Consider the following 24,272-nt stretch of genomic DNA (forward strand, 5'->3'; position numbering starts at 1 on the left):
GATAGATGGACAGAAAGACAACAGTGAGGCAGAGGGGATGGAGGGGCAGAAAGATACTAGTAGAGAGAGAGAGAGAGAGAGAGAGTCAGGGAGGCAGAGGGGATGGAGGGGCAGAAAGATACTAGTAGAGAGAGAGAGAGAGAGAGAGAGTCAGGGAGGCAGAGGGGATGGAGGGGCAGAAAGATACTAGTAGAGAGAGAGAGAGAGAGAGAGAGTCAGGGAGGCAGAGGGGATGGGGGGGCAGAAAGATACTAGTAGAGAGAGAGAGAGAGAGAGAGAGAGAGTCAGGGAGGCAGAGGGGATGGAGGGGCAGAAAGATACTAGTAGAGAGAGAGAGAGAGAGAGAGTCAGGGAGGCAGAGGGGATGGAGGGGCAGAAAGATACTAGTAGAGAGAGAGAGAGAGAGAGAGAGAGTCAGGGAGGCAGAGGGGATGGAGGGGCAGAAAGATACTAGTAGAGAGAGAGAGAGTCAGGGAGGCAGGCAGGAGATTTGCTGGGAGGAGGGAAGGTAGAGTAGGCGTGTTCTTTGTGATCCGTGCTCATGAAGCCTGGTCTCATCTGCTGAGTCTAGTGGAGTGGAGTTCTGTGTTGATGAGAGAGACAGTGGAGAGATGCTCCGACTGAACACTCCCTTGACACACACACACACACACACACACACACCGCTCTGCTTCTCAACTACGGATACTAACTGCATCTGAGGGTCACACACAACCGGACAGCCAAGAGTTCATCGGATCGGTTCAGACAGAAACCCACTAGGAGCCGCCGGAGTGTGTGTTCAGTCTGCAGAAAGTGGCTGCATGTCAAAAGGAGTGTGTGATGCTGGTAGGGTCTGTCTATGTGTGTGATGCTGGTAGAGTCTGTCTATGTGTGTGCAGATGAGTGTAAAGCTGGCCCCTGTGTTGGAGTCTAGCATTGTTTGGACAGGGGCCTTGGGTCTCTCTGGCTACCCAGGGGAGGGAGCACTGGCCTGGGCATCCACAGGCCTCGCTATCCCCTGTCACCGCCCTGGCCCTGGAGGACTCCTTTGAGCAAGCCTAACTGTTGGGAGAGTACAATGGCTACTGGGCTTCCCTGTGGATTGAAGTGGCTTTCTGTACACATGCTCCGGGATCTGTCTGAGTTGTTCTGCGGCTCGCACTGGACCCACCTGGAGAACGTTGCTTTGGCCCTCCGCAAGCCAGCAGGGACACAGCTCCACTGTAAGTACCACCACGCATATATTCACACACACACACACACACACACACACATGGGCATGCACACATACATGTATATACACACACCTTTCCCTAGCAGTGCCATTGAGTTAATAGGATTTACCTTTGTTACCTGATCCTCTGTATGACGAGTGCGCCGGCAGTGACATTTTTGACACCGATCGAGAAGATCCCCCTTCTCCCGTGACACCGTTGCCTAGATACGGACATAGTGTGCCACTGTCATTTCTGTTTTGAGAAAATTGCAGCTCGGAGAACCAACAGCTGCAGCCAACAAGAGGAGAGGACGGGAAAGTAAAAAGTGAGAGGTAGTGAGGGAAAGAGGGGATGTGGGTTAGAGTCAGAGCTGCAGAACAACCTTTTAACAGAAGAGACTGAGAGCTTCTCCATCAGATTTATCTGATTTGAAGAGAGGAAAGAAAGAGAAAATATGTGTAAGACCAGAGGAGGACAAACGGCTGCAAGGTTTCACTGAAAAACAATGTGATAAACCAGCTGAGTGCACCGCCTCAGGTTTACAGGGATTACAGAGGCTTAATTCAGCTCCAGTAGTGTTTTGAATCCTGCAAGAGCACTCTGTGCCTGAGCATCAACGATACACTTCAACTATGAGGTACATTTCTGCAGTATTAACTGTAGCGTGTCAGCTACAAGTTGTAATTACATCACTGCCATTTAGATCTGTCTCTTGTCTGTCTGTGACAGTGATTCAAAACTGTGCCCTTTCAAAACGAGTAGTCTCTGTAGCGAACCAGAACCGACTGCTCCACATGCAGTTAAACCCACTCACCCCAACACCGAGGTTATTCCTGGATAGACAGAACCGACTGCTCCACATGCAGTTAAACCCACTCACCCCAACACCGAGGTTATTCCTGGATAGACAGAACCGACTGCTCCACATGCAGTTAAACCCACTGACCCCAACACCGACGCTATTCCTGGATAGACAGAACCGACTGCTCCACATGCAGTTAAACCCACTGACCCCAACACCGAGGTTATTCCTGGATAGACAGAACCGACTGACAATAGAGGTATAGTGATGCAGAAGATGCTGGTCTCTCTGAGTTGGCCATGTAATCTCCATCTGTCTGCTCTCCAACCTCTGACTCTCTCTCACACACACACAAATATATATATATACACATAAACACACAAACACACATACCGGTACACACACACACACACACACACACACACACACACACACACACACACACACACACACACACACACACACACACACACACACACACACACACACACACACACACACACACACACACACACACACACACACACACACACACACACACACATATACAGTATATATATACATACATACACATAAACACACACACATATACATACACATAAACACACATACCGGTACACACACATACCGGTGTACACACACACACACACACACACATACCGGTACACACGCATACCGGTGCACACACACACACACACACCGGTACACACACACATTCACTCCCTCAAACAGCATAGTATACACTCTGCATCTACACACACCTACCGGTACACACACACACATTGAATCCCACAACACATCATTAGATACTCAGTGGTGTGGCTGTAAACAGTTTTATATCAGTGGTGTGTTTGAATGTGGCTATAAACAGTGTTATATTCACTGTCCATTCTCCTCACTTGAGAGCAAGAAATCAAAGGGATCGCAGTTGAACTGACGTCAGGGAAAAGTATTTTTTTCAATGGAGCATTCCAATTCACGCAGCTCGTCTGTGACGCACAAGTGTTTGTGGAGGAATCCTATAAAGAATAATCTTTTAGAGAATCAGATAAAAGCACAAGCCCGATTTATTTGATCAGGAATCGCAGCAGTTCTGCGTGGAAATCCAGGAATGCACATAAATGCAATCAGTACCACAATGCGTGATATCCTGTGTTCATGGTGCATTACCCTAAAGGATTTCTCAGTAATGTTGTTGCCCTAAAGCTACTGGGTCACTCGGTTCTGTGTCACTCGGTTTTCTTCTTTCATCAGTAAGTTCTTGATCAATGGAAGTCCTTTATCAGAGCGTGAGAAAACAGTTAGGACAAAAACCGACTAGTGGACCCCTCCAGAGTTGTTTGTGCGTTTTGAGTGTTTTTACAGGGACAGTGCACATTAATCAACGTTTCAGTAAAAGTGCCGGTTTTAGCCAGTCGGCTCATTTTTAACCGCAGTCCCTGGGTTTGCATTGTACATTTCCCCCCATGCTCCGGGGATAATGAGGAAACTTTGACCAACAACTGCCACAGATACTAACAACCCTTCACAGGCAACGAACCCAGTAGGCCACCAGACACAGCAACCAGAAACCAGACACCAGAAGCGTCACTGAGCCACTATGTCATTAACATTTCTCTATTATGCGTTCCAGAAGGTTGTCGAATCGCTTGTGAAGAATGATGAGCTCCAAACAGGAAGAAACTCTGAGATTTGTCCAGTATGTGGAAGATAGCGGACTAGGAACCTACAGCGGGCTGGTCTCTCAGAACCTGGATGTTGAAGATAGTGGACTAGGAACGTACAGCGGGCTGGTCTCTCAGAACCTGGATGTTGAAGATAGCGGACTAGGAACGTACAGCGGGCTGGTCTCTCAGAACCTGGATGTTGAAGATAGCGGCCTAGGAACCTACAGCGGGCTGGTCTCTCAGAACCTGGATGTGGAAGATAGCGGACTAGGAACCTACAGCGGGCTGGTCTCTCAGAACCTGGATGTTGAAGATAGCGGACTAGGAACGTACAGCGGGCCGGTCTCTCAGAACCTGGATGTTGAAGATAGCGGACTAGGAACCTACAGCGGGCTGGTCTCTCAGAACCTGGATGTTGAAGATAGTGGACTAGGAACCTACAGCGGGCTGGTCTCTCAGAACCTGGCCCACGGCAGGAATGAGAGGAACAGAATTTACCTACAGGAGAAAAAGGACAAGAAGAGAAAACAGGAAGAAGCCATAAAAAGGTAGGAGTCTTAAAATGCATTCATACACCTACAGGACACTTTGAGGAATGATCTTTGAGAAATGATCCACACATACAGACTGGTCATGCTTGTCTATAGATGTGAGATGTTGCGTCATACTCGTGTGAGGTCTTCTCACAATAACGTTCCATGTAACAAAGCATCAGAGACAGACCTGCACCTTATAATACACACCCACACCTCAACACACCAACACACACACACCTATACACACCCACACCTCAACACACACACACCTCAACACACCCACACACACACCTCAACACACCCACACCTCAACACACCCACACCTCAACACACCAACACACACACACCTATACACACCCACACCTCGACACACACACACCTCAACACACCGCATGCTTGTCCAGTTATACCTAGATCCACTAATACATTGCATCCCTGTAAAGTCACAGGTTTAAGTTGTTGTATTGTGGATCTTTTACAATGACATGTAACCCAAGCCTTCGGATTTCCCCTCATTCTGATTTGAAGCGATGGTATGGCTGCGTTGGTCAAATGTCATTATCTGACTTGTTGAGTTGTCATACATACTGCAGAGAGGAAAGAGTGTGTGTAATGTATGTGTTTCTTGTGTGTGTGTGTGTGTGTGTGTGTGTGTGTGTGTGTGTGTGTGTGTGTGTGTGTGTGTGTGTGTGTGTGTGTGTGTGTGTGTGTGTGTGTGTGTGTGTGTTTGTGTGTGTGTGTGTGTGTGTGTGTGTGTGTGTGTGTGTGTGTGTGTGTGTATTAATGGGTTGTGTGTGTGTGTGTCTATGTATCTCTTTGACTATGGCATATTGCCATATGTTGGGGTGCCAGTGGGTCGGCGCAGGCCTCTCTAGGGAGTAGAGTTAGTTTGTCACTTCCTGACTTATTTGGGACTTGTCCTTGGCTAGAGGTTGTCCCTGCCTGCTCTACTTCTGATATGGAGAGTAGTGTTAGGGTAGCCTGGTCTACTTCTGATTCGGAGAGTGGTGTTAGGGTAGCCTGGTCTACTTCTGATATGGAGAGTAGTGTTAGGGTAGCCTGCTCTACTTCTGATATGGAGAGTAGTGTTAGGGTAGCCTGGTCTACTTCTGATATGGAGAGTGGTGTTAGGGTAGCCTGGTCTACTTCTGATATGGAGAGTGGTGTTAGGGTAGCCTGGTCTACTTCTGATATGGAGAGTAGTGTTAGGGTAGCCTGGTCTACTGCTGATTCGGAGAGTGGTGTTAGGGTAGCCTGGTCTACTTCTGATATGGAGAGTGGTGTTAGGGTAGCCTGGTCTACTTCTGATATGGAGAGTGGTGTTAGGGTAGCCTGGTCTACTTCTGATTCGGAGAGTGGTGTTAGGGTAGCCTGGTCTACTGCTGATTCGGAGAGTGGTGTTAGGGTAGCCTGGTCTACTTCTGATATGGAGAGTGGTGTTAGGGTAGCCTGGTCTACTTCTGATATGGAGAGTGGTGTTAGGGTAGCCTGGTCTACTTCTGATTCGGAGAGTGGTGTTAGGGTAGCCTGGTCTACTTCTGATATGGAGAGTAGTGTTAGGGTAGCCTGGTCTACTTCTGATATGGAGAGTGGTGTTAGGGTAGCCTGGTCTACGTCTGATATGGAGAGTGGTGTTAGGGTAGCCTGCTCTACTTCTGATATGGAGAGTGGTGTTAGGGTAGCCTGGTCTCAGGTCTGTTTGTGCCGTCTAGCCATTGGACCAGAGGACTTGGCAAGATAGCAGAAACGGATGACAGCGGCCACAGGAGCACAAACAGATCTGGGACCAGGCTAGAGTTAGGGGGATTGTGATCATAAAATCGATGAATGAGCCCACGGTCACTATTGGATATAAATACACTAAGTGTGTGGTTTGTGTATAGTTGTTTTTAACGTAGGACCTATCAACAGAACTATAGGCAAGGTTACGTGTTAACCGGCTAATGATGGAATGAATATATGTGATCCAAAACTCAAAACCAGCCATACATATTCACTAACTGAAAGTCGGTCATTTCAGTCGTCTGATACATTGTTTAATAAACAGTCCTACAAAACGTTGGAATTAGCATTGGGATAGTCAGTCGTGTCTTGCAAATGTTTTTGTCTTCTTTCGCTCTCTGTCCCGATGAAAGCGAGTCCGAGGAGACCTGAATATGTAGCGGCACCACGTGGGCATCTGCAAGCTCAGCGAATAGGAAGCGGGCGCACAATGTGGGCATCTGCAAGCTCAGCGAATAGGAAGCAGACGCACAATGTGGGCATCTGCAAGCTCAGCGAATAGCAAGCAGACGCACAACGTGGGCATCACGTGGAGACCGCGAGCCTTGGTTGTGTGTCAACAAGTTGGCGCTGTGGAGTCGAAGTGTGTGGTTCGCCCGTGATAGATCATAGCAGACTCAGTGGATATAGTGGCGTCTGCTTGTGTCTGTGTGTGCTTTCTAATGCTACATGCTGACAGTGGAAGGAGAGTTCCTCGACAGATTCCCTTTCTACATGTTGCCAACGTCTCTGCAACATCTGAGAGATATGTTTTCAAAGCTGGAACAGTCATCGCTCATCAGCTGTTGGCATCAATGATGTCTGGTTACCTTGTTATCTTAAACCTTGTAGGGTATTTATTGCTTTCACCTGAGAGCTATACTACAGCGCAAGCTCAGTGAGTTCGCCAGCTAACTTTGATAAATAACCACAAATAACTATTGATTTTCTGGTTCATTAAGAAAGATAAACTTAGATATGTTTTTTTTTGGTTGTTGAGTCAATTAGACCGTACCCATTTCAAGTATATCTTCAATAAATAAATACTAATATTTCAGACTGTTTAGGCATGTTTAGCTGGCTAGCTCGTTGAACCTGCGTTGTAGTGTACCCCACTGGGAAGCTCTGCACATGTTGTTGAGAGTGTTGAGTGTATGCAGTGTCTTAAAGCTTATGGTCATTTAGTCACTTGTTCTGATAGTAAAGCTGACTCCAACTGCAGTTGACTCCTAATAGTATAGAGGAGGTGTCAGCAGTGTCCTTTTTTCTATTCATTATCTGTATACTCACAACACTGTTTATACGAGTATACGTCTAGGAGCAAATTCTATTTGAGCAAGTAATAGTCCACGTTTTCAAGCGCAAAATCCCAAGCTCCTTCAGTCACATGATGAAACTTTGTTTTATGGAATGTAGAACAAACTCGTATAACTTTTCACTCAAAACACATGGCGGCAAAAGTTAACACACCAAACGCGAGTCTGTCATCCTAACTCTGTGTCAATTCCAAGGGAGGTGAAAGTGACATCTAGTGTTTTCCGATATCTCTCTATCCGTCTCTCAGCTCTTGTCAATGTAAAATATGAATACACGGTAGCTAGAGGAAGAATATGAAACGATAGCTGATGATAGCCTTTTTCAAAAGGCCTATTAGTAGGTCAATGAGACAACCCATTTTTACAGTAGCTGATGGAGTGAGAGAGAGAGGCAAAGGGAGAGAGAGAGAGGGGGGGGGAATAGAGAGAGAACGGGAGAGACTGAAAGAGAGGAGAGGGAAGGGGAGAGAAAGGGGGGTAAAGATAGAGAGCGAATGGGAGAGACAGAAAGATAGGAGAGGGAGGGGCAGAGGAAAATAAACCTGTTAGAAGGAGATTAAGTGTGAATTGCTTGCTAGCAGGAGATGTACTCTGCCTGGTGACAGCTGGAACAGCCGCAGGCCAATCAGATCACCACGTCGGTTTGAGTGAGGAGGTTCTTCCTGCATGTACTGCCATCCCATTGGTGTTTTCCTTGTATTTGAAGGAGTAGTTATTCACACACACAGGGATATACACACACAGGGTTGTCGCCGGGCAGTTCTGGTTCTGTGTCAACACTTGAGTCTCTGCTTGAACGCACAATACAACACCAACAAACAAAATAACTGGGTTTGTGTGTGAGGAAAAAGTCTGTGCATATCACTGTGTTTGTTGTCTCACACACACACACACAAACACACACACACACATAAACCCAGTTCTATCATTTGTTGGTGTCGTGTTGTGCGTTCCATGTCCCATAGAGACTCCAGCAGCCTATTTCCACACAACCAGAACTGACCAATGACAACCCTCCATCCAACTGTTCCAAGTGCACCTGTGGTCTGTGGTCCAGCCAATCACTGGTAAATATCCTATATAAAACTCCACCAGTTAAACACCTGACACGCACTACTGTGTTTATATTCATGAGTGTTTTCCTGCAGACAGCTGTGTGTTAGAAGCAGTTTGATTCTTATGACCTATGAATGGTATTATTACCTTATTGTTACCATTTCTACAGAGTATATGAATTAAGTACCACCCTGTTCATGTAAAGCCACATTTCCATATTGCTTTTTTATTTTTTCTAATTCTAATGTTATTACTCAGGTTCATGTTATTACACAGGTTCATGTTATTACATGTTATTACACAGGTTCATGTTATTACACAGGTTCATGTTATTACACAGGTTCATGTTATTACATGTTATTACACAGGTTCATGTTATTACGTAGGTTCATGTTATTACATGTTATTACACAGGTTCATGTTATTACACAGGTTCATGTTATTACGTAGGTTCATGTTATTATGTAGGTTCATGTTATTACGTAGGTTCATGTTATTACGTAGGTTCATGTTATTACATAGGTTCATGTTATTACGTAGGTTCATGTTATTACATAGGTTCATGTTATTATGTAGGTCCATGTTATTACATAGGTCCATGTTATTACATAGGTTCATGTTATTACATAGGTCCATGTTATTACGTAGGTTCATGTTATTACGTAGGTCCATGTTATTACGTAGGTTCATGTTATTACGTAGGTTCATGTTATTACGTAGGTCCATGTTATTATGTAGGTTCATGTTATTACATAGGTTCATGTTATTACGTAGGTTCATGTTATTACGTAGGTCCATGTTATTATGTAGGTTCATGTTATTACGTAGGTTCATGTTATTACGTAGGTTCATGTTATTTCGTAGGTTCATGTTATTACATAGGTTCATGTTATTACATAGGTTCATGTTATTACGTAGGTCCATGTTATTATGTAGGTTCATGTTATTACATAGGTCCATGTTATTACATAGGTCCATGTTATTACATAGGTTCATGTTATTACGTAGGTTCATGTTATTACACAGGTCCATGTTATTATGTAGGTTCATGTTATTACATAGGTTCATGTTATTACGTAGGTTCATGTTATTACATAGGTTAATGTTATTACGTAGGTTCATGTTATTACGTAGGTCCATGTTATTACATAGGTTCATGTTATTATGTAGGTTCATGTTATTACATAGGTCCATGTTATTACATAGGTCCATGTTATTACGTAGGTTCATGTTATTACATAGGTTCATGTTATTACATAGGTCCATGTTATTACGTAGGTTCATGTTATTACGTAGGTCCATGTTATTACGTAGGTTCATGTTATTACATAGGTTCATGTTATTACGTAGGTCCATGTTATTTCGTAGGTTCATGTTATTACATAGGTCCATGTTATTACATAGGTCCATGTTATTACATAGGTTCATGTTATTACGTAGGTTCATGTTATTACACAGGTCCATGTTATTATGTAGGTTCATGTTATTACGTAGGTCCATGTTATTACGTAGGTTCATGTTATTACGTAGGTTCATGTTATTACGTAGGTCCATGTTATTATGTAGGTTCATGTTATTACATAGGTCCATGTTATTACGTAGGTCCATGTTATTACATAGGTTCATGTTATTACGTAGGTCCATGTTATTATGTAGGTTCATGTTATTACATAGGTCCATGTTATTACGTAGGTTCATGTTATTACGTAGGTCCATGTTATTACGTAGGTTCATGTTATTACGTAGGTTCATGTTATTACGTAGGTCCATGTTATTATGTAGGTTCATGTTATTACATAGGTCCATGTTATTACGTAGGTCCATGTTATTACATAGGTTCATGTTATTACGTAGGTCCATGTTATTATGTAGGTTCATGTTATTACATAGGTCCATGTTATTACGTAGGTCCATGTTATTACATAGGTCCATGTTATTACGTAGGTCCATGTTATTACATAGGTTCATGTTATTACGTAGGTTCATGTTATTACGTAGGTTCATGTTATTATGTAGGTTCATGTTATTATGTAGGTAATTATGATCATTTCTGCAGACTTGATTAATTAAAGTGAAAAAGCTAGAACTTGTTACGTGATTTACTACATGGGGAAAACAACAACTCCTGCCATTCAGATACCAGGTTTAGTGTATTTTATGATTTGAAAAAGAACAATACAAAAGTTTGCAAAGAGAGTGTTTTGAAATGTCCACTGTCTGGGACATCAGCTAGAGCAAAGCTCCTCTGGGCACCAGGCTTAAACAGGAATATGAATGTGATTTTTCTTTCTCTTCCTGATCTTGAAAAAAAATGTGAGTTCAATGCCACATCTATCATGGGTATGACTGGCAGCGCTCCACTGTAGTGATTGATGCCCTGAGGTCTTGGGAACCCTCAGGTGTTGTGTGATAGGTTTGATAGCTGGAGGACGGTAGCCGTTATATGTCAATACTCAAGGGAGGTCTGCAGGTTAAGGACTACAGATGGGAGTTTGAGACTTGGGAGTTGTAGTCTCCTGAGTATGTTTGGGGGTGTGCACGTGTGCGTTTGTTATGTGGAGCAGTCCGGAGGCTCGTTTTGTGTCTGGTTTCCGTGGATACCCAGTTGCTAGGCAAAGTTAAGCCTCTGACCAATGACCACCCCCCCCCGCCCAGATCCTGCAGCTGGCTCAGAGTCAGTGGGAGTCAGCAAAGTCTCACACACACCACACCCAAACACCCCCGCACACCCACACCACACCCAAACACCCACTGCAAACCCACAACCACCCATCCAAGCACTTGTGCGCACACATCGTCACTTAAATGTCACAACTGCTTTTTAATTTGGACTAAAGCATTGATTTATTGTATGTCATTACTGGATAAACTCTGGGGACTTAACCCCTCAGGATTGAACTACATGGGGGGTTGAACTCTGAGGGAGTTTGACTTGTACTGAGAAAGATGCACTGAGAAGGAATTACATATTCAACACAGTGTGGACGACGCACAGCAGTTTCAGTGGCCACTATGTGAGTGGGTGTGTGTGTGGGTGTGTGTGTGTGTGTGAATGGGTGTGTGTGTGTGAGTGGGTGTGTGCATATGCAAAAAGGGACATTGTTGTGTTGTTGGAGAGAAAATAGTTGTTCGGCTATTTGTTTTTCTATCGTTCAGTGTAGTGTTGTTTTGTATCTATTGGAAGTGTTGAACAATAAACCTTATTGAACACATTTTCCAATCTGACGATTTAAGAGAAATTAACGAGGTCCAAACGGCCTCGTCATCTCCAAACTGCATTTAAACTAATCCAATTATCTCAGTGACATCTTCTGTTCATTTGCTGGTGATCTTCTAAATAATCCAAAAAAAGAAAAACAAACTATTTTAAATGAAGCTAAAGTCTCCACCATTTGTCAGTAAGAGTCAGAAATGTACTCTGATCTGTCTGGCCAGTACAGTCCTGTGACTGTCAAAAGCCCCACCCTGCCACAACAGCCGCTCTCTTCAGACCAATCATCCATGTTTTTAAAGGGGGATTGATGGAGGCTGGAGTGGGGGACTTCCATCGTGTCTTTGGGTCTCTGGGTTTGGGAGCGCTGAGCTAACCGTGCGCACAGTTAAACACAAATCAATGGTAACCCACAGAGAGATCTTCTCTCGGCTGATTGGCACCAATGTGGTTCTCATTGTTGGTCGCTTCCATCATTTGAGTCTTCACAAAGAGACTAGTGCAAGCAGAAAAACGGACACCCAGACACACACACACACACACACCCAGACACACACACACCCAGACACACACACACACACACACACACACACACACACACACACACACACACACACACACACACACACACACACACACACACACACACACACACACACACACACACACACACACACACCCTGGTAGACTGCTGTGTGCTATTATTTTGGTTCAAGGTCTTGTGAAAGGACAGACTTCCAGAGGTGAGGGAAGGACTGACGTATCGGTGATGTTTGAACTTTTCTTAAGCTCTCTAAAGCTGGAATCCTTCATGGTGAAACAGCCACTTCTGTTAGAGATATTACAAGAACAAAGAAGTTAGTGCAAACAACAAACACAGTGTTTTCCCCTCTGACATCATCGCACATGTGATAGACGAGCCCAATATGTACAGATTGTTGTTTTACCACGCTGCACGACGCTCCTCAGCTCAGCAACTAAAACATTAACCAATATGTACAGATTGTTGTTTTACCACACTGCATGATAAAACAATAACCAATATGTACAGATTGTTGTTTTACCACGCTGCACGACGCTCCTCAGCTCAGCAACTAAAACATTAACCAATATGTACAGATTGTTGTTTTACCACGCTGCACGACGCTCCTCAGCTCAGCAACTAAAACATTAACCAATATGTACAGATTGTTGTTTTACCACGCTGCACGACGCTCCTCAGCTCTGCAACTAAAACAATAACCAATATGTACAGATTGTTGTTTTACCTTGCTGCATGATAAAACAATAACCAATATGTACAGATTGTTGTTTTACCTTGCTGCATGATAAAACAATAACCAATATGTACAGATTGTTGTTTTACCACGCTGCATGATAAAACAATAACGGTGGTGGGGCTACCAGTGGCGCTGTTTCCCCCTACTGCAGATTCCACCTTTAAAGATACATCTTTGTCACAGTAACTAACTACATCTGTTTACTCTTTTGAATGTTATAAAAATAAATAAAGACAGTTACACACTCTATATTTAAGCAATAAGGCCCGAGGAGGTGTGGTATATGGCCAATATACCACGGCTAAGGGCTGTCCAGGCACTCCGCGTTGCGTTGTAAAATAATATACCATAAACCCCCGAGGTGCCTTATTGCTATTATAAACTGATTTACAATGTAATTAGAGCAGTAAAAATACATGTTTTGTCATACAATGTGGTATACGGTCTCATATACCATGGCTGTCAGCCAATCAGCATTGAGGGCTCGAACCACCTGGTTTATAAATATATTTAAAGAAAATAAGAAAAAAAATTGTCCATTAAAATAACATCAAATTGATCAGAAATACAGTGTAGACATTGTTCATGTTGTAAATGACTATTGTAGCTGGACATTTTTTATGGAATATCTACATAGGCGTACAGAGGCCCATTATCAGCAACCATCACTCCTGTGTTCCAATGGCACGTTGCGTTATCTAATCCAAGTTTATAATTTTAAAAGCCTAATTGATCATTAGAAAACCCTTTTGCAATGATGTTAGCACAGCTGAAAACTGTTGTCCTGATTAAAGAAGCAATAAAACTGGCCTTCTTTAGACTAGTTGAGTTTCTGGAGCCGGAAGAAATGGCAGAAGTTTTACGGCGCCCAACCAATTGTGCTATTATGTGTATGATTTTCTTTAAAAACAAGGACTTTTCTAAGTGACCCCAAACCTTTGAATGGTAGTGTATATATAAACTCCCAGTAATTTATTGGGTTAAAACACCAATGTTTCGGCATCACTGTGCCTTCTTCAAGAAGCGTTTATGCCGAAATGTTGGTCCTTCTTCTGACACCACCTGGTATAGAGGTCCTGGATGGCAGGGAGCTCAGCCTCAGTGATGTTCTGGGTCGTACGCACTACCCTCTGTAGCACCTTGCGGTCGGATGCCAAGCAGTTGACATTCCAAGCAGTGATGCAGCCAGTCAAGATGCTGTCAATGGTACAGCCATTCGTCATGTATCATAACAAACATTTCTCTCTCTCTCCCTCTCTCTCTCTCTCTGTCAGGACGGGCGAAGAGGAGGTGACCGAGGAGAAGCACCTGCGTATGGGCTCCATGACCATGCCAGCCCCCCCACAGCTTGCTTGCGGGCCGGGCTTTGCCGTGCGCTCCCAGTCACTACACTCGGTGGGCGGGGGCAGTAACGGCGGTGGAGAGGAGGAGGTGGGCAGCCCCACCTCCCGCAAGCAGCCCCCACCCAAACCCAGGAGGGACCCGGCTACCAAGCTGAGCATTTCCTCTGAGACAGTGGACCACAGCCCCACCTTGGTCTGCAGGGGCTGCAGGGCCAATCCGGATGGTAAGTGTTGAACAACGAGATTAGATACGCAAACATAGCCTGTAACTCAAGTAGCTAGGGGAAGATAGGCCTACTAAACAGCAATGGAAAATGCTACTTAACGCACAACTACGCAAACAAACAAGACCATTATGCAACAGCCAACAATCACGGGAAAATACTACACAACTACAACAAATAATGCTGCGTACCACACAGCTAAGAAAACAAACTACACGACAACACACAACTACTCCAACATTCTACTCAACTACAGAAAAAAACGACCAAATATGCACCGGGAGGTGTACACTGAGTGAACAAAACATTATGAACACCTGCTCTTTCCATGACATAGACTGACCAGGTGAATCCAGGTGAAAGCTGTGATCCCTTATTTTATTTTTTATATTTTTTATTTTACACCCTTTTCTCCCCAATTTTCGTGGTATCCAATCACTAGTAATTTCTATCTTGTCTCATCGCTACAACTCCCGTACGGGCTCGGGAGAGACGAAGGTCGAAAGCCATGCGTCCTCCGAAGCACAACCCAATCAAGCCGCACTGCTTCTTAACACAGCGCGCCTCCAACCCGTGAAACACTGTGCACCTGGCACCCTCGGTGGCCAAAGGGTCTGAATACTTATGTAAATAAGGCATTTCTGTTTTTTTATTTTAATACATTTTCCCAAATTTCTAACAACCTTTTTTGCTTTGTCATTATGGGGTATTGTGTATAGATTGCTCAGGCTTTGTATTTATTTAATCAATTTTAGAATAATGCTGTAACGTAACAAAATGTGGGAAAAGTCAAGGGGTCCGAATACTTTCCGAAGGCACTGTATGCCTAAGGCTGAGACAATAAGAAGACACAATGGCAGAATAAATTCAACCACACCTTTGTTTCATCACAAAACCGGAGAGCAACCCACATGACCTACAGCATGGTCTAACAAGTTAATGTTTCTGACATTTTTGGACCTCAACTATTGATTTAGAACCACATAGAGTCCCAAAGAAAACATTCCAGCACAATTTCAACTTCAACATTTCAACATCATCAAATCACCTCTGCTTAGTCTAATACAGTGACAAGTAAAATATACCAAAAACGATTTAGTCCAATCAACGTAAGCTAAATATGATGCGGCTTTCCATGGTTCTGATGTGTGTGTGTGTGTGTGTGTGTGTGTGTGTGTGTGTGTGTGTGTGTGTGTGTGTAAGTAGAAAAAACATGTTGACTCACTCTACATGTAGAGAAACATCGATGCTATCCTCCTCTCTTTCATGTTGGTGAAACATTCTATGACTCTGTCATACAGTACACACTTTTATTTGTTGTTGTCCTAGGCTACCTGGTTAAAATGCCTGCTCGCTAGCCTGCTCGCTAGCCTAACTTCCTTTCATGGGCAGTATTAGCTAGTTAACATTAGCCTTCTACATCAAGCTACATGTTGAACTTCCATCCTCTCAGTCCCGGGGCACAATTTATGAATTTATGGTTGGATCAGAATCGGCGTTATAGTCATTGGCCAGTACGGAGAATTAAGTAAAACCACAAGGCCAAATCCCTATCTCCATCCATGGCTAATTTAGAAAAGGGACAATTTTTGCTAGCTAGCCACCGGAGGACAACAACACAATAATATGCGAACAATTCAAGTTGTTTCTGTCAATCACGTATTTCTATCGATGCGATGTAATAGGAGTGAAGCCAAATCCAAACTGGCTTCCCTTGACACTTTTTTATGGTGCGCAAGGACCATTCACAATTGAGCTCATTCAGTTTAGCTCATAGATGATTGGGTATTCTTTTATTTTTTTAAATATCAAAGGAGGCCAAATGCTCTCTGTCTTCCCGTGCATTCAATGCTACAGGCGGCAACAATGTCATACTCTTTATGACCAGACAGCATCAGATAGATGGCCTACACATACATAGACAGAGGGGCGCTGTTTTGCTCGCTCTAATGCTTTCTCCAGTGAGATAAATTCATCCTCTTGCGAATTGAAGGAAAATTATGAAACACAGAGAGTTGAAAGATAAATCGTTTGTTCTTGGTACATTTTTGGTGAAGCCTGGCTTCCCTTGGCATCCATGAATACACACCTGGGGGCTGCCTGCAATCATGGGACTGCTGGTTAGCAAGATTTGATTTGGGCCTTCTCCTCTCCACACGGACATGTCGCAGTTCTAGATCCCTCGATGATGTCACAGTGTTAGATCTCTCGATGATGTCGTGTCAAGGATGAGCAGTCCCTAAGTCAAGGTCATTCAGATGTCTCTCACCCCCCACTCCTCATTTTCCTCTGGGATTACACAGTAACACAACCTGACTACTGACTCATTCAGGCTTGAGAAGGTTTGAAAGGTGCGTGCGAAGTGACCGGTCCCATTTGTGACGTGGTGATGAAAGTGAACCACTTGCAAAATGCCTCCCCAGAGTATCTGCGTTCTACAGTATCTGCGTTCTGTGTTCTACAGTATCTGCGTTCTACAGTATCTGCGTTCTGTGTTCTACATTATCTGCGTTCTGTGTTCTACAGTATCTGCATTCTACAGTATCTGCGTTCTGTTTCTACAGTATCTGCGTTCTACAGAATCTGCGTTCTACAGAATCTGTCTTCTACAGTATCTGCGTTCTACAGTATCTGCATTCTACAGTATATGGGTTCTACAGTATCTGCATTCTACAGTATCTGTGTTCTGTGTTCTACAGTATCTGCGTTCTACAGTATCTGTGTTCTACAGTATCTGCGTTCTACAGTATCTGCGTTCTACAGTATCTGTGTTCTGTGTTCTACAGTATCTGCGTTCTACAGTATCTGCGTTCTACAGAATCTGTGTTCTACAGTATCTACGTTCTACAGTATCTGCGTTCTACAGAATCTGTGTTCTACAGTATCTACGTTCTACAGTATCTACGTTCTGCGTTCTACAGTATCTGCATTCTGCAGTATCTACGTTCTACAGTATCTGCTCATCTGTTTTCCTCGTAAGGCTTTTTAAAATCCTGCAAAGACCCTGTTTACATATGGCAAAGGAATTTGCGGTCACATCCGAAGAGATCAGGGTTGGTTTCCTGATAGCTTAGGCTTATGAGTGTTTTAACATGATGCATCTTTCCTACAAACGGACGGAGATGTAAAATACGTTTCCCAAAACACCACGCAGAGAGAACGGTTGCTAAGTGGGTTGTTGGAGCATGTCGATACTGATAGAAAGAAAGGAAGCGCTGCTCTCGGATCAGTTTTCTCCATTCAAATCTTTCCTTAACGTTATAATTATTTCACAATACTGACAACAGATCAGCCCCTAGAGAGAGATTCTCACATACGGCTGCAAATATTGAGGCGGCTTATTCTAATGCTTACCCAATAAAAAACGCACTAATACACCAATTTGGCACACCATTGCACACGTTGTCACACATCATGAAATATGTTGAGACAAATTAGACAGTAGCCTACAAGTAGCAAAATAAACCTCATTTGATTGAACATGAAATGTATTTCAATATGATTGAAATGGGCCTATAGCTTACTGTTTATATTTTAATGCAGTCATCTCAGTTTTAATTTGAACCATCTTTGTTTTATACGTCTCTTGTTTGTATTAATTGCAAAGACATTGGTAACTTTTGTATTTGACTGTCAACTTTGTTCTGATGTTATCGCAGTCACATAGACATGTTTAGCAGAGATCTTCTGTGTATAAAGTGGACAAAAAAAAGCATCTGACGACGCATTTATCTGTTCTACTGGTCTGTGCCGTTAGATTACGAGTGTTTTCAAGTGCAACTTTAATAACGATGATTTTTCGTGAAAAAGCTCAGAGATTTAACGATGCTCCTACGAAGGTTGTAACGATGAACTTAAGCCTTAAAATGCTCTTGGGGAAACTGGGCCCTGATCTTCAAGTCCTGGTGTGAGCCGTTTAGTTTAACTTTTATCCTCACCACGTAGATGAAAGTAATCTTCTCCGCATCTGTTGTGAGGAAAAGTGTAAGAGGACACTGCCAACTGTTACATGTTCACCTGCATTTACTAATAACAGTGGATCTCAAATGAAAACAGAGGAATGAAACGAATGATGGGAGTTGGACACATTGAGGGGGAAAAAAGGATGGTGATAGAAAACGTAAGTAGAAAGTGTAGAGACGAGGTAACGAATGGATGGACATTTGACCATCTCTGATCAGATCCGATTTGTTTTTACTTTATTCAAATAAAATATTACTGGTCACAAAGACATATATTTAGCGGATGTTACTGTGGGCGTAAGGAAATGCTTGTAATGCTGTAAAAGCAGTAGTGTGGCCTTGCGTTTACTGGTTAGGGATGTAAACTAACGGAGCGTAAGCACCTACCTATAAACTCAATCACTGTGCAGCTGTACGCCTATATCATGTAGCGTGTAAACAACAGATACTTTGACAGAACAGAAACCACCTGCTGATCAAGGAAACAACAAGTGCTGCAAAATGATCAAGAAATGAACAGGCTATTGAAAGTAATATAATATAGTAATATAGTCTTAAGGGGCTGTGAGAGACTTAAGGGTGAATATACGGTCGCATTTGACCGCGTTGCAGTTTGACGTGTTGTGACGGTTGGTTAGGGAGTTGCCTTGACTGCCTCAGATTGGAGGGGATCCCCGTGTGCACACAGTTCTTCCCCTGCGCCACGGCAACCATCCCACAGAAACAAGACCCCCGTAGCCCGGCCAATCAGAACGACAGCAGGCAGCGTGTGCCAATGAGGCGGCGGCAACGGTGGCTCTCTAAGGCGTCCAGGCCAATCGCCGTCTGAGTGTGGGGGGTGTCCCTCACCGAGGGGAGGGTTGTTACGTGAGCCAGATTGGGTTCTGAGCGGAGCAGGGGGAGGGACCAGTCAGAGGCAGAATTCATTCAGGAGAAGCGACTGACCTAGATTCCATTTCCCCCAGGATGGAGAGGGGGTGAACACATCCACTACGGGGGAGGGGGAGAGAGAGCCGGGGAGGATGAATTCATCATCAGTGCATGAAACAGATCTCAAGAGCCACCATGCAACCCAGTTAGCATAATGATAGTAATAATAACAAGCCATCCGAGTACAGAGACACAAGTTACACTGAGACGTCTATACACACATTGGACCACAGCTTGCTGAGGTCAAATCTCCTATTGTCACCTCAGGTTGAGATGCATGGCTAAAAAGAGTCTCCCCTTATCGCCTCATTATCCGGTTGAGATGCATGGCATGGTGCTGTGATATAAAGCCCTGTTGCATTGACAAACATGTTTTATCACAGGGAGTGTGCAGCCTGTGTTTTGGTCTTGTTTGCCTGTATGTGTGTATAGTGGAATGCGAGTATATAGTGGTTGGATTAAGGTTGAGGGTGTATTTGAAATATATGAAAGGGATAAATTGTGTGTGTGTGTGTGTGTGTGTGTGTGTGTGTGTGTGTGTGTGTGTGTGTGTGTGTGTGTGTGTGTGTGTGTGTGTGTGTGTGTGTGTGTGTGTGTGTGTGGTGAAGGTCATAGAGGGGAGCCCCTGGGACTGTCTCTGTATGTAGTCATGTATCAAATATATCTGACTCAATGAATGTCGTTCAGCTATTGTGACCTAATGCCATGTAACATTTAGTAATACAACGATGAGGTTTATGCTGATTGGCTGAACGCTTTTTGTTTTCTGTTCCTTCAGCGCCACAAGGCTGCGGCGAAGACTGCAAGAGGGTTCCTCCGCCCAAACCCAGGAGGAACCCCAACACCCAGCTGAGCACCTCCTTCGATGATTCCTGCATCAGGAAGCACATTGGCTCCAAGAGTCACTCCCCCTCTGCCGAGCGCGAGTGCAACCCCTCGCCACCGAGCGACGAGAGCCCCAGCCACCACTCCGACTCGGATGAGCCTGTCTACATCGAGATGGGCGCCAGTGTTGGGGGCGGCGGGCACACAGAGGCACCCAAGAGTGAGGACGAGGAGCCGGGAGAGTCTGTGTACGAGGAGATGAAGTACCCTCTCCTGGATGATATGGACTACTGCTGGGACCCCCCGGGATGCCGCTCTGCCTGCCCCACCCCGGCGCTCCTGGACCCAGAGCCCCTCAACCGCTGCTCCACCCCGCGTAACATCCCCCTCTGCGACATCCCTGCGCCGTTCCCCAACTTGCTCACCCACCGGCCGCCCCTCCTGGTGTTCCCCCCGGCGCCGGCCCAGTGCTCGCCAAACTCGGACGAGTCCCCGCTCACCCCTCTGGATCCCCTGACGAAGCTGTCCATGATGGACAACCCCTGCGCCTACAACAAGTCGCCCACCTCCTCTTCCGAGCCCCCCTTGGCGCACCTCCGCAGGGAGCTGACAGCCACGCCCACCCTGACCGTGTCGGGACGCTCGTCGGCTCCACCCCTGCCCTGCACCCTCTACAAGTCCTCAGCCTCCTCAGCCCACGGCTATCAGCGCAGCCACTCAGCCTGCCCCTCTCCCGTCAGCATGGGCCGCTGCCTCACGCCGCTTAGCCTGATGCGCACACCGCCCTTCGACGCCCCCATGCCCTTCCCGGACAGCGCCTCCACCACGCCCCATGGAAAGGGCTCGCCCCCACAGGACTGCGTGGCTGGGGGCAGACTGCATGGGTCGATGCAGAATGTGTCCACGGGACGCTCACGCACACCGACTAGCCCCCTGGACGAGCTGACCAACCTGTTCACCGCCGGCAGGAACATGATGAAGAAGAACACCGGCGGCAGGAAGTCCAAGGAGCCCAGGGAGAGTGAGTGTCAATCAATCATTCAGTCATTCAATCAGTCAATACATCACATCATCTATTTGTCAATATAGTTACAGAATCAGTCAATACATCACACAATCATCTATTTGTCAATATAGTTACAGAATCAGTCAATACATCACACCATCATCTATTTGTTAATATAGTTACAGAATCAGTCAATACATCACACAATCATCTATTTGTCAATATAGTTACAGAATCAGTCAATACATCACACCATCATCTATTTGTTAATATAGTTACAGAATCAGTCAATACATCACACCATCATCTATTTGTTAATATAGTTACAGAATCAGTCAATACATCACACCATCATCTATTTGTTAATATAGTTACAGAATCAGTCAATACATCACACCATCATCTATTTGTTAATATAGTTACAGAATCAGTCAATAGCTACATAGAGGTGGAGTAACATAATAGTTACTTCATATGTATCCAGTCTGATCCAATATGACTGCCGTGTCGTAACCCACACAGTGTAACATTGACACATTGACTCACAAAATACAGCCATGTTTATTTTTTAATTTATTTAAAATTAGTTGTTAGTGGTCTCATCCACGTCGTATCAACGTAACCCCCTTTTCATCTGGTAAAACAACGTCCAATCCCGCTAAAGTAGGAGATGCTGCTGATAGCAGGCATGCAGGCTATGCCATGGGTGTTTTGTGGCTCTTTGCAAGCATTTCCTCCATTGATACAGATCATATGATTTTAATCTGGCAGGATTAGGGAGTAGAGCGGCCGGCATTAGGACCTCTCAAACCCTGCAGTGGCATTAAGCCACCGCACAGCATTACTGATAAATATGTAAACATCAGGTTTAAACACAGGAAGCCAGTGTGTCCAGTCCAGGACCCAGACAAAATGACATTAATGGTGAATTCAGATAGGTTCCCAACACCGGAGATGAACACATTTCTATATGGCTTCAGAAACGTTTTTTTCCCCTGTTTTATGTCGACCGTCCTATGAGCTGTATTTTCAATCATGAATTCATACTGAATTTGTATGCATAATTCAGCCATTACTTTTCTCCTAATGAACGATCTCTATTGAGACATAGCCTGAAACTTTAATGGGCCTCTAATACAAAGGAATAAAACATGAATTTGTGTTTTAAAACCACGTAGGCTATGCATTGCATATGCACACTGTACTGCAATCCGTAAAGAAGTAACTAATGTGTAGGTATTCAGAATTTACACGTTTGTGTTCCTTAATAATGGGCACAAGAGCAGTGAAGTGTGTGAGTGGGTTTTTATCAGATTGGCAGAAAAGAGCAGCTGATGATTTGGAGAGAGATCTAACATACTGTAGCAACTAGCTCAATAGGGGAATTCCCACCAGTTGAGTGCATTTGAATCCATTTAGTTCAAAAAGGACTGGGCATGTGTCAATCAATCTGCACTTAACTCCCAGAGCTTCATAGCAACCATCAACTCCAAACCAGTCATAGCAACAGAAGGAGCCTCTCTTATTTCCCTCCCTGTGAGGAAGTGGGCCAATCACAGTGCAGGTCACGCCCGGCTTCCAACTGATCTTGTGCAAGGCAGTGGGCTCCTGAGAGACAGCCAAGGCTTTTACACCTGATCAAAGAGTTATATTCCTCTGTTGGCCCAATCAGCTAGTAGAGATTTAACCAATCAGGGAAACATCTTCACAGTCACCAATCAGGAGAGAGAAAGAACAGTTGCTGACTTCTATGACAGTTGCTTGACTTCCTGGAATTATACCACAATCTTCTCTGACTGTTGGAAATCTTAGTGGTTGTGGCAAATGTTTGCATCTTGCCTTTTATGCAATTTATGTGTATTTCTTTGGCTTGTGGAAAAATGTATGCCTATGTAGTAATGTCTGATTGATGCATGGTTCTGATTTGTCCTTTAGCCCCATATGGCTCATAAACCATGTTTACTCACACTATGTAATGCCGGGCAATGCTGTGAAGTCTACAGTTCTTTTAAATCTTATTCGTTTCTATTGTAGCACCTGCGTCCAGCCAGCCTATTGGGGCTCACGTAATGGCAGGTCCGCTGAGCAACGTTCTATGATTGGTCACGTGCAGGCATCCTCTTTCTATCCGGGAGGATAGACGATAGGAACACAGCTGGCTAGCATGACCCACTTTTCCCCTGGTTCGTCACCTCTACGAGACCGTAACAACCAGCACGCGCTGGTGACAGGCAGGCCTTGTGATATTGGACTTCTGTGAAAGCAGTAATGCACCAAAGCGCTCTGCTGGGAATCAACGATGCATGTTCTTTTTTGATTTTTTTTTGCAGAGATTGACCAATGTCTTTTATGGAAGGCAGATGTTAGTCTCTGTAGGCTGTTGCCTTTTGGTTGTCAAAACGTCGAGGAACGCTCTCTGACTTCTAACGTCCTTTACATAGTTTACAAATCTGGACAGAAGAACAGTGCTGCCCATAGACATTTTGGGAATGAGAGATCTAAACGAGAGAGAGAACATTACAATCATCATATAGGCCCACTTTCACCAAATTCGACAGATTAAGGGTTGCGCCACATCGCACCGAATGTGGATCGCTTAAAGATCGTCTGCCGATTTTTATTCGAACTGTGTTAAAGGGACATTTCTAAAATGTTCCAATTTCATATTCATCATCAATGTCATCAACGTTCCATCTAAACTGCGCGTGTGCGCACCACCTCCACGACTGACGCGCAGACACAAGCGATTGAACTTCACTTGAGTTCTCCCCATTAGTTTGCACTTTATAGAATCAACATTATATCACACCCTTTTCAATGCAACAAACCAAAACAAATCTAACTTTGCAAGATTGAGTCTGTGATTTTGTTGTAGGCAGAGCCAGAGCGCAACGGAGTAGAATTCTATTGGTGGAGGTAGTCCACGAGCGGTCGTTCAATTACCCACGAATGAATGAACTGCGCATGTGCCCATTTGTTGACATTCTTTTCTAGTTAGCGAGTTATTTGCCCAGTTAGAGATACCGCTTTCCTACAAGAGCACAAAACGTCTAGGCTATATTTCAAGCAGTCTTTGAAAAACCAGTCAGGTAAAAAGCTTATGTTTTAATTAAAGGGGCAGTGTTGTATTTTGATACAGGCTTGAATATGCAAA

The 24,272-nt window shown here is 44.4% G+C and overlaps 1 protein-coding gene across 2 annotated transcripts in view; it reads left to right on the forward strand.

Moving 5' to 3' along the window:
* Positions 1–328: 328 nt before the first annotated feature.
* Positions 329–24,272, forward strand: part of LOC139559662 (zinc finger CCCH domain-containing protein 13-like) — a 35,366-nt gene continuing 11,422 nt past the window's right edge. The window contains exons 1-3 of one of the 2 annotated variants that reach the window (XM_071375857.1): positions 329–1,205; positions 14,103–14,395; positions 20,066–21,133. In XM_071375857.1, the coding sequence (XP_071231958.1) occupies positions 14,143–14,395; positions 20,066–21,133 (1,321 nt within the window). In that variant the 5' untranslated portion in view covers positions 329–1,205; positions 14,103–14,142. Of the gene's footprint in view, positions 1,206–3,373; positions 4,217–14,102; positions 14,396–20,065; positions 21,134–24,272 lie in introns of those variants that run through there. The other variant, XM_071375858.1, reaches the window with a different exon arrangement.

This window comes from Salvelinus alpinus, chromosome 30 (assembly GCF_045679555.1).
Source record: "Salvelinus alpinus chromosome 30, SLU_Salpinus.1, whole genome shotgun sequence".
NCBI classification, from domain to species: domain Eukaryota; kingdom Metazoa; phylum Chordata; class Actinopteri; order Salmoniformes; family Salmonidae; genus Salvelinus; species Salvelinus alpinus.